The following is a 12,662-nucleotide window of genomic DNA, read 5'->3' on the forward strand; positions in this document are numbered from 1 at the left end:
AGGCCAGCAGCTATAGCTCTGATTCAACCCCTAGTCTGAGAACTTCCATATGCCACAGGTGAGGCCCTAAAAATAAATAAATAATAAAAAGAAAAAAAAGAAAATACACAATGTAAAAGAAAGCAGTAAATGAGGAATAGAAAAGCAAAAAGAAATGAGACATATATCAATCTAACCATTAAAAGTGAATGGATTAAGCAACCCAATGAATGGGCAGAGATATGTCAGTCTAGATAAAATGATGTTCAACTATGTCCACAGGAAACACACTTTAAGTTCATTAATACAAAAAGGCTTGGAAGTAAAAAGGATGGAAAAAGATATATCATGTAATAAGCAACAATCAATAAAAGCTTAAGTGGGCTACACTAATAGTAGAAAAAAATATACTTTAGGAGATCCCATTGTGGCTCAGTGGTAACAAACCCAACTAGTATCCATGAAGACATGGATTTGTCCCTGGCCCCACTCAGTGGGCAAAATAATACTAATCCTTCAAGAACTCTTCCAAAAAATACAAGAGAACACTTTCCAAGTCATATGAGGCCAGGGTTACCCTGATACCAAACCCAGAAAAAGACATCAAAAGAAAACTAACTAGTATCTCCTTTGATTATGAGTGCAAATATCTTCAACAACATAACAGCAAACCAAATTCAGTTATAGGAATTCCCGTCATGGCTCAGTGGAAACGAATCTCACTAGCATCCATGAGAACACAGGTTTGAACTCTGGCCTTGCTCAGTGGGTTAAGGCTATGGCATTGTAGTAAGCCATGGTATGGGCCACAAATGCAGCTTGGATCTGGCATTGCTGTGGCATAGGCCAGCAGCTACAACTGTGATTCAACCCCTAGCCTGGGAACATCCATATGCTGTGGGTGCAGCCCTAAAAAAAATAAAAGAATAAATTTAGTAACACTAAAAAATGGATAACAGAACATGGCCAAATAGGATTTCATCCCAGGAATCCAAAGTTCATTTAATATCTAAAAATCAATTAATATGGAGTTCCCACTGTGGCTCAGCAGGTTAAAAACTCAACATAGGAGTTCCTGTTGTGGCGCAGTGGTTAACGAATCCGACTAGGAACCATGAGGTTGCGGGTTCGGTCCCTGCCCTTGCTCAGTGGGTTAACGATCCGGCGTTGCCGTGAGCTGTGGTGTAGGTTGCAGACGCGGCTTGGATCCCGCGTTGCTGTGGCTCTGGCGTAGGCCGGTGGCTACAGCTCCGATTGGACCCCTAGCCTGGGAACCTCCATATGCCGCGGGAGCAGCCCAAGAAATAGCAACAACAACAACAACAACAAACTCAACATAGTCTCTGTGAGGAGACAGTTTGATCCCTGGCATCACCTAGTGGGTTAAGGATCTGGCATTGCCTCAAGCTGCAGCACAGGTCACAGATGTGGCTCAGATCTGGTATTGCTGTGGCTGTGGTGTAAGCCTGCAGCTACAGCTCCAATTGGACCCCTAGCCTGGGAGCTTCCATATGCCATAGAAGTAGCTGTATAAAGAAAAAAATCAATTAATATAATATTCTGTACCAGAATAAACAAAAAATATAATTTAAAAAAACCCGTACGATCATCTGAATAAGCATATAAAAAGCATTTGACAAAATACAACTCTCATGACAAAAATTCAACAAATGAGGAATAAACAAAACTTCTTCAATTCAATAAAGGACACTTATAATACTTAACGGTGAAAGAATGAATGTTTCTCCCCTAAAATAACGAAGGGAAAAGACGAGGATATCTGTTCCATCACTATTGTACTGGAGGTACTAGCTAGGACAATTAGGCAAAAAGAGGAAATAAAATGCATCCAAAGAGAAAGAGAGAAATAAAACCTTCTCTATTTGCAGAAAAAAAATCTTAAAAGAACCCACTAAAAACTATTAGAACTAATAAAATTAGCAAAATTGCAGAATGCCAGATCAATATATAAAGTCAACTGTATTAACATGTGGGCCATGAAAAGTTTAAAAATGAAATTAAAACAATTGCCATTTACAAAAGCATCAAAGGATTAAAATACTCAGGAATAATTTAATAAAAGAAGTACAAAATTTATACCTGGAAAACAAAGTATTGTTGGAAACAATTTTTTTTGCCCCTTTATTTTTTTAGGGCTGCACCTGCACCACATGGGAGTTTCCAGGCTAGGGGTCAAATTGGAACTACAGCTGTCAGCCTACATACACCACAGGATCCAAGCTGCATCTGCAAACTACACCACAGCTCATGGTAATACCAGATCCTTAACCCACTGACCAAGGCCAGGGATCAAACCAACATCCTCATGGATACTAGCTGTATTTGTTTCCACTGTGCCACAACGGGAAGTCCCTGTTGCAAACAACTTTAAAAGATCTAATAAATAGGAAAACATCCCATATTCATGATCAAAAGACACAATAGTGGTCTTTGAATGACAATACTCTCTCCAAAAAGATCTACAGGCTCAATGCAATTCCTATCAGAATCCTAGCTGACTTCTTTGTAGAAACTGACAGATAATAAAATTCACATGGAATTGTAAGGGTCGTAGAATAGTCAATATAAACTTGAAAAAGAGTAATACTGGAGGACTTCTCAGTCCATTTTGCAAACCTTCACCACAAAGATAAAATAATCCAGACACTATGGTACTGGCATGAAGATAGACACACAGATCAACTGAATAAAACTCAAGAGTCCAGAAAGAAACTCATGTATCTATGATCAACAGAGTTTTGATGAGGGTGCCAATGTCATTTACTGAGGAAATAATTTCCCAACAAATGGTAGGACAAGAAAAAGTTGGATCTTCATCTTAAGGCCCTTACAAAAATTAATTCAAAATGTATCAAAGACCTAAATGTAAAAGCAAAACTATAAACTTCTTAGAAGATGACAAAGAGGTAAATCTTCATGATTGTGACATTAGCAGTTTCTTATACATGACATCAAAAGCCTGAGTAATAAGAAAAATAGAAATTGGATTATATCAAAATTAAAAACTGTTGTGCCTCAAGGTACACTATCAAGAAAGTAAAGATGGACAAGATGGTTTCACAGGTATGTCTTATGAAACATTTAGCAGAAGGAACACTTCTGAATTTATTCTACAAGGCCAACACCACTCTAATACCAAAAACAGATAAAGAGATCATAAGAAGCAAATTACAGGCAAATGTCACTGCTGAACATAGATGCAAAAATCCTAAACAAAATATCAGCAAACCAAATTTGACAATACATTAAAAAGACCATACACCATGATTAAGTGGGATTTATCTCAGGATGCAAAGACAGCTCAATTTCCATAAATCAATTACTGATGCACCATATTAACGAACTGAAGCATAAAAGTCACACAGTCATCTCAATGGATGCAGAAAAAGCTTTTGACAAAATTCAACATCCATTTATGACAAAAACTCTCAACAAAGTGGGTAGAGAGGAAACATACCTCAACATAATAAAGGCAATATATGACAAATTCACAGCTAACATCATACTCAGTGGGAAAGCTGAAAGCATTTCATCTAAAAACAGGAATAAAACAAGGATAGCTACTCTCACCACTTTATTTCAATACAATATTGGAAATCCTAGCCACAGCAATCAGACAAAAGAAAGAAGTAAAAGGAATCCAAATTGGAAAGAAGTAAAACTTTCAGTGTTTGCAGATGGCATGATACTATACAATCCTAAAGATGACATCAAAAAACTACCCGAGCTCATCAATGAATTCAGTAAAGATGGAGGACACAAAATTAATACATAGAAATCTGCTGCACTTTTTATACACTAACAAAGAAGTATCAGAAAAAGAAATTTAAAAAATAACTCCATTCATAATTGCACCAAAAAGAATAAAATCCCTAAGGCTAAATCTTACTAAGGAGGTAAAAAGACCTACTATGAGATAACTATAAGCTATACTAGCAGTTCCTTGGTGGCTCAGGGGGTTAAGGATCTGTTGTGTTGTTACTGCTGTGGTGAGGGATCAATCCCTGGCCCGGGAACTTCCACTATAGTATAGTATAGAAAAAAGCTATACTATACTATACTATATACTATAGGAAAAGTATAAGAACTAATGAACAAAACTGAAGATGACACAAGTAGATGGAAAGATATACTGTCTTCATGGATGGGAAGAATTAAGATTATTAAAATGACCATATTTCCCCAAGGCAATCTACAGTTTCAATGTAATCCCTATTAAAATGCCAAAAACCTTTTTTATAGAACTAGAGCAAATATTTCTGAGATAAGAATGGAAGCAAAAAAGACCTCAAATAGCCAAAACAACCTTGAGAAAGACAAAAACTGTAGGTATTATCAAACCTATATTACAAAGCTATAAGCATCAAAACAGTATGGTACTGGCACCATAAAAAGACACACAGATCAATGGAACGAATATAGTCTATAAATGGATCTGCACTTCCACTGGAAATTAATCAAGGAGAAAAGAGGCAAGAACACAAATGGGGGAAAGACACCTGTTCAACAAATGGTCTTGGGAAAAATGGACAGCTACATGCTGACAAATCAAACTAGACCACTCTCTCACAACATGCATAAAAATAAATTCAAAATGGATTAAAGACTTAAGCATAAGGTGTGAAAGAAACCATAAAACTTCCAGAAGTAAACACAGGCAGTAAACTCTTTGACACTGGGCTTAGTAATATTTTTTTGGATCTATCTCCTCAGGCAAGGGAAAACAAAAGCAAAAATGAACAAATGGGACTACATCAAACTAAAAAGGTTTTGCTTAGTGGAAGAAAACTATCAACAAAACTAAAAGATCACCTACTGAATGGGAGAAGGTATCTGCAAATGATTTAACTTATAAGGGGTTAATATCCAAAATATACAAAAAACTCATATAACCTGATATCAAAAAAAACAAACAACCTGGTTAAAAAATGGCAGAAGATCTGAATAGACATTTTTCCAAAGCAGTCATTCAGAAGGCCAGCAAGAATATAAAAGATGCTCAATATCTCTAATCATTAAGATAATGCAAATCAAAACAAACCACAGTGAGACGTCACTTCTCAACTGTCAGAATGGCTATTATCAAAATGGTAAGAAATAATAAGTGTTGGTGAAGATGTGGAAATAAAGGAATCCTCATGCACTGTTGGTGAGAATGTAAAGTATAGCCATTATGGAAAACAGTATGGTGGTTTCTCAAAAAAGTAAAATATAACTACCACACATATGATCCAGCATATATGATCCTGCAATTCCACTCCTAGGTATTTATCTGTAGAAAATGAAAACACCAGTATTCAAAAACATATATGCAGCCCTATGTTCAGTGTAGCATTGTTTACAATAGCCGAGGTATGGAGGCAACACAAGTGTCCCTCAATAGATGAATGGATAAAGAAGATCACACATACAGACACCATAAAAAAGAATGAAATCTTGCCATTTGTAACAATATAAATGGACCTGGAGGATATCTCGCTAAATGAAATAAGTCAGACAAAGAATAACATATACTGTATGATTTCACTTATAAGTGGAATTTGAAAAACAAAACAAATGAACAAACATAACCAAACAGAAACCGTTATGGATGCTGAGAACAGGTGGTTGCTGGGGGGAGGGTGGTGGGGGAAGGAGAGAAATAGATAAGGGCAATTAAGAGATAAAACTTTCAGTTAAAAATAAGTGAGTCACAGGCATGAAATGTAGAGTATGAGGAATATAGTCTGTAATTATGTAATATCCTTTCATGGTAACAACCAGAATCATGGCAAACATTTTGAAATGTATAAAAATATTGTATCACTATGTTATATAAAAGGAACTAACGCATAATTGTATGTCATTTATGCTTCAGAAACAAACTCATGAAGATGTCACATTTGTGGTTATCAAACGTGGTGGTGGTGCAGAATTAGATGAAGGTAGTAAAAAGATATAAACTTCCAGTTATAAGATAATTTAATACTAGGGATATAATGTACATAATAAATATAAGTAACAGTGCTGTATGTTACATATGAAAGTTAAAAGAGCAAATCCTAAAATTTCTCATCACAAGGGGAAATAAACATTTCTTTATATGAGGTGATGGTTATTCACTCAACATATTGTGGAAATCATTTCATGATGTATACAAGTCAAATTATTATGCTGTACACCTTAAATTTATATAGTACTATATGTCAATTGTATCTCAATAAAACTAGAAGAAAAAAAAGCACTCAAACAAACCAATTAACTAACCAATTAACCTCCACTGGCCTGCCACTGCTTTCAAATTTTAAATTTAGACCCAATATACTCAAAATATGTATTTTAAGTACTCATGATTAACCTCAATACTCTGATTTTATTCCTTTCCTTCACCTGAAATGTTCAATGCCTGCTGCATACCACTCATACCCTACCAGTGAATATCCATCAAATGAAATTCTACTCAGTCTTCAAGGTTCTGTTTAAAATTTTAAATTCTCTTCCTTCTCAGGTGCCATATCTAATAGCTCAGATAGAATTTCTTCTTCCTCCTGCTCCAAATGCACTTTGCTTAAACTTTACTGAAGCATTTCATATTCTGCCTTATATTTTCATTATCTGTTTGTCACTGGTCATCAAATGAGTGAGTACGGGGATTATGTGTCTGTGGTCAATGAATGCTTATTAAATTAGAATCAAATGAGACAATGAATATGACAATACTTAGGAAAAAATCCTATTAAATTAATAATTATTAATACAGATGATAATTTATGAAAATGGTAATAATAAATATACTTAAGAAGTTATTCAGTGGGATTAATCATAGATCATTAATTAAAATACTTATCACAAACCTATGAACTTAATTATTTCTCCACAGCAAATGGCTTCAATATCTCGAAGTTCGTTTATAAATTTCAGGGCTGATGCTCAATCCCAAAGCTTAAATTACATGTAAGTGGGTCAAAGAAGTTAAACAAAATCATGAAATAGTCAACTTTAAAATACTGCAGATATCATCTTACGTAAACCTTTCATTTAAAGATAAAAACTGGGAGTTCCCGTCGTGGCGCAGTGGTTAACGAATCCGACTAGGAACCATGAGGTTGCGGGTTCGGTCCCTGCCCTTGCTCAGTGGGTTAACGATCCGGCGTTGCCGTGAGCTGTGGTGTAGGTTGCAGACGCGGCTCGGATCCCGCGTTGCTGTGGCTCTAGGGGCAGCTCCGATTCAACCCCTAGCCTGGGAACCTCCATATGCCGAGGGAACGGCCCAAGAAATAGCAACAACAACAACAAAAAAGACAAAAAAAAATTAAAAAAATAAAGATAAAAAACTGACACGGAGATATAAAATGTCTTCCTTGGGGCCATATATTGTTAATTAACAGGTTGATGTCTATTGCAGGTAAAGGAAATATAACAGACAGGTAGGCTGATTTAATTTTGATGTATCATTTTTCCAACAAGTTAACAAAATCACCCTTGATTTCATAAATAAGTAATCTTTTCAAATTTTTATATAAATGATCAAATCAACTTTATTATTGCCTTCATTTAGAGAGAATAAAATTGACCAACTTTCCTAAGTTATTTTTTAAGCTTCTATCATATACCCAAATCGAAACTCTAATTTTCAGTGTCAGATGCTAATTTTTTCTAATATTCAATTAAGAATAAAATTATACAAAGGATTGATGAACTCAGAGAAAATTAAATTGTCATGAAATTAAAATTTGTGACAGTATTAGGAAAATAATCATACCACTTTAAGGATAAAATTTGATTATTCAAAAAATTCCTTATGACAGAATATAGCTTCTCTTAAAGCAATGCTATTTCTTTTTTTCTTTTACAGCTGCATAGGGAAGTTCCCCAGCTAGGGGTTGAATGAGAGCTGCGACTGCAGGTCTACTCCATAGCCACAGCAACACCGGATCCGAGCCACCTCTGTGACCTATGCCACAACCCACTGAGCCACAACAGGAACTCCTATTTCTAATCTGATCAATTTCTTGACTCTGAAAAAGAAATTTCACTAAAAATTTATATACAATTCTAATTTAAAGACAACTGTTTACCTTAACATTTGACTTTTTTGAGAAATTCACCACTACACCCCAGCCAAAATCATCTCCTTCATTCTTTACCTGAAAAGAAAGCAGAGCAAATAAAAAGAATGTATGTCCAAAAGGCAGTTTAGATGCCATGACCACATTATAGGCTAATAAAACTTTCTTAGTTTTCCTGATAAAATATTTTTTGATAGAGCCTTGTTAAATTTAAGAAAAAAGATATTAACCCTACATAAAGAAATCACTGTCAAGTTTCATAAGCTTCTAAAACAGCAATAACAGGAATCTCTCAATTGGCTGATAATGTTAAAAATGGTAATGATGCGTCTGTTTGTAAACCATCTAAAGCCTTTTACAGCTAAATAAATTCATCCACCACTTAAAACTGTCTTATTTTTGGACAGCCCTTCATAACTGGAAATATTTCATGTTAATTCCAAAACTGTGTAGTTTATATTCCCTCAAAATGAAAACCAATAGAAATTAAAAGGCTTTCACATGACCCCCACCTTCCTTAATCAATGCTACGTAAAACAGTGATCTACATAATTAATACAGATCAACTATTGTAGCTGGAAGCACTTTACCAAAGGTAAGAAAAAAACTGGAATCTTTATCCAAAAAATACTAAATATTCAAATATCCACATAATTTGTGGGAAAAAAAAAAAAAAAAGACATACCTTTACCAAACGACCTGGTTGAAGAAATGGTAAGCAATATTTTGGTTTGTGGATATATTCTTCAATTTCTTTACCCAACTTGGCAAGTTGCTGCCTAATCTTGTAATAGATGACTACACTTTCTTCATTTGGTATTACTATTTTATTATACTGTTCTTCTGAGTTCTTTACCTCTGTAGTTAAAACACAAATACAACATCAAAAAACTATATACCTTATTAAATTATACCAAAGATACATCTTTTCCCCCCTACTACAACTGCAGGGAACAAATTCAGATTGCATAGAAAATTTGAAGAAAAGCTTCAGAGACAACCATAAGGCATGTTGTCTAGTTTCCCCTTCTCCATTAAGGTTCACTATCTCTGTCTCATCCCAGAGTTCCCCAACACACTAACTGTGAATCCTCAAAATGATTCTAAACCAGCAGTGGTTTTATTTGGTGAGTTGTTTCTCTCCTGCAGACGGCGGAGGAGACTAACCCTGAGAATCCTAGACCTACACAGTTGAACACAGCAATGCCCTGTAAACATATGAAGGTAGAATGTTCTATGTCAGCACTTTATAACAGACAATAGACATTATATAGTTATAAATTTAGACAGGATTATTTCCACAGAAAGTTCTATTGGACAGCACTATTTTGGATCTTCTAAGTAATATGCTGTTTTAACCCTGTGCAAAGAATCCAGTTTGCTAATGTCATCAGGCTGCCACAACCATCTGGGACTATGTCTCTAAAACTTAAGACAGGAAATTCAACCATAGTCCTCTCTCTACTTAGTCAAAACACTACCCCTTTCACAACTGTCCTTTTAGTTAATCTAACCATCTGTGATGCCATTCCTAGCTCCAATTCTTGTATCTAGTGCTGACTTTCCTTCCTCACTCACTCCATTATGCCTCCTTCCCATTGTGAAATACATACAACATAAAATTCACCATTAATGACATGTAACACAGTCACAAAGTATGAAACTATCACTACCACAGAGTTCTAGAAAAGCACTAAACTATTTTCTACAATGACCACAGCGTTCTGTTAATTACCTTTTAAAAAAGTAAATACCCATCCTTGCGAATATGAAGTGCTTATGATATGCATTTCCCTAATGACTAATGATGTTGAGCATCTTTTCATGTATTTACATACCTTCTTTAGAGAAGTGCCCTTTTGAACCTTTTGTGTATTTAAAAATTAGATTATCTTGGAGTTCCCATTGTGGCTCAGCAGTAATGAACCCAACTAGTATCCACAAGGACACAGGTTCGATCCCTGGCCTCACTCAGTGGGTTAAGGATCCCGCGTTGCTATAAGCTTTGGTGTAGGTCTCAGATACAGCTCAGATCTGGCATGGTTGTGGCTCTGCATCTGTGGCTCAAATGCAGCTGCAGCTCTGATTTGACCCCCTATCTCAGGAATTTCCATATGTCACAAGTTCAGCCATAAAAAACAAACAAAAAAAAATTAGATTGTCTTTTTGTTGTTGAGTTGTAAATGCTCTTTATATATTCTGGATACTAGACCCGTATGAGATACATGATTTGCAAATGTTTTCTCCCACACCATGGGCTTTCTTTTCACTTTGTTGTTGGTATATGTTGAAGCGCGGAAGTTTCAAAATTTTAAAGAAATCCAATTTATTTATTTTTTCTTTTATTGCTTGTGCTTTTGATGTCTTATCTAAGAAACCATTGCTAAGGTCAAGGTTATGAATTATACCTGTTTTCTTCTAAGAATTTTATGATTTCAGCTCACATTTAGGACTTTCACCCATTTTCAGTTAATTTTTTTATATGGTGTGAGATAAGGGTCCAAATTCATTCTTTTGCACATAGTTATCCTGTTGTGCCAGCAGCATTTGTCAAAAATCAACTGACCATAGACATATGGGTTTACTTCTGGACTCTCAGTTCTATTCTATAAATCAAAGTCCTCTATTTAACCTGCTTCACTTTCTTCATCCACAAAATAAGGATAACAACAGTAGATATACTCTACAAGGCTATGGTTAGAAATTGACAAAAGATATATAAAGTACATAGCTAACAATATATAACACTGTAAACAGGAAGAATATTACTACTGTATCATCATCATCTTCAATCTTCTCACAGACTGCTCCCTCTAACTTCTGTTCTTTTGCACTCTTTTAGGCATAACTCCATCATCCTAGTTATTTATTTTTTCAGAAAGAAGAAAAAGGTAAATGTGAAAAACTAGGAATGTGCTATCAGGCAAGGGAATAAGAAAAGCAAAGTTTTTGACTGCTAAACCTTCCTTAATATCCCATACTTATCCAACTTACAGCCAAATGCCCACCCTACATAGTTATTCTTAAAAGAGCAGCAAAATTCAACACACTGCATGGAGACAGAAGGGAAATATGTCAAGTCACCAACAAAATGATCTTTTGACTAAAAAGAAAAACAAACAAAAAACTATTAAGAATCTGTTTCTTGCTCCAATTTCCCAGGTCTTTTCCCTTCTGCATCTATTTTTTCTTCCCTCAATGACCACAACCACAGCACATGGAAGTTCCTGGACCAGGAATTGAATCCAATCCACAGCTTTGACCTACACCACAGCTTCAGCAACACCAGAGCCTTTGTAACTCACTGCACCAGGCTGGGGATTGAACCCAAGCTGCAGCAGTCGGATTCTTAACCCACTGCACCACAGTGGCAACTCCAATCTGTGACATATGGAAGTTCCCAGGCAAAGGATCTAATCAGAGCTACAGCCTCTGGCCTACACCACAGCCACAGCAACTTGGGATCCGAGCCACACCTGTGAACTACACCACAGTTCATGGCAATGCTGGATCCCTGACTGACCGAGTGAGGCCAGGAATTGAACCTGCATCCTCATGGATACTAGTCTGATTCTTTTCCACTGCATCACAACAGGAACTCCTAAAGAAAGTGTTTTAGAGGTCACTTCTCTTCCTTCCCTCAGAATAGTATCCCATCTGCCTCACAGGCAGCTCCTAATTTCCAACGGCACATTGTAACCTGCGCCCTACCCCTGTGAGCTGACCTCTAGAGAGCCCTTTCTTCCTGCATACTTAGCTTCATGCTCCATTGCCAGTCTAGCCCCTAGCCCTCAGCTTACCTCTGCACCCCTCAAGTTTTTCTGTGAGCTCCTGAGACCCAGCCCTCACCTTAGACACCCTTATATCCTTAGAACCAACACAGCCTGACACCTAGGGCCTCAACAGAGTTCATCCATCAGTCCACTCCTACAGAAGGTACAGCCACAAGGGTAGGAGGACTTTCTCCTGCCTTATTCCAATGTTAGTCCTAGACAATAATTTATTTTTGGAAACAACTATGCCTTCCAAAAAATGCTTGACTATTCTTCCAATCATTGAGGATTTCTCATTTCTATGTTCAGTTTTAATCTACAACACTGAGGCATGAAATAATCATCTTTGGGTACAAGAGGTGATCCAGAATAGAACAAACAATATGCATTTATAAGCACCTGAAGGGAGAGAGGGAGAAAAAGCAACTTAACAGCATTTCACATTTAGAGAGATGGAGAACAACCATGTGGTGGCTAACAGTTTTTTTGATTTCATTAAAAGCAACCATAGGAGGGCTGCACGACAGTATGAGAAGCACAGATTAGTTCCAAAGAATGTCCTGACTTAAGGTGAAACCCTAGGAGAGCTAATCGAAGGTATTCGATGGCGAGGGCAGCTTACATGTGGTGAGCACATTATAGCTGAAAAAGTAGTTTTTAAAATTATTTAATCTGACCCTTATAATCTTTTCAGGTATTCAAAATAGTTATTATAATATCTGTATTATTCTTCTGGGACTTGAATCACAGTTAGGAGAACTGACCCAAATCACATGCTATGTGGAAGCGGAATCAAAGTCTAGTTGGAGTCTTAAATACCGATGCAGGATTACCCTTACCC

General features: G+C 36.3%; 1 protein-coding gene across 1 annotated transcript in view; it reads right to left on the reverse strand.

Annotated features, from left to right (window-relative positions):
• MTREX (Mtr4 exosome RNA helicase) overlaps positions 1 to 12,662 on the reverse strand; it is a 123,821-nt gene that overhangs the window by 56,517 nt on the left and 54,642 nt on the right. The window contains 2 exon segments of the mRNA XM_047760481.1: positions 8,058 to 8,126; positions 8,734 to 8,906. Of these exon segments, the coding sequence (XP_047616437.1) occupies positions 8,058 to 8,126; positions 8,734 to 8,906 (242 nt within the window).

Source organism: Phacochoerus africanus, chromosome 1 (genome assembly GCF_016906955.1).
Source record: "Phacochoerus africanus isolate WHEZ1 chromosome 1, ROS_Pafr_v1, whole genome shotgun sequence".
Taxonomy (NCBI): Eukaryota; Metazoa; Chordata; class Mammalia; order Artiodactyla; family Suidae; genus Phacochoerus; species Phacochoerus africanus.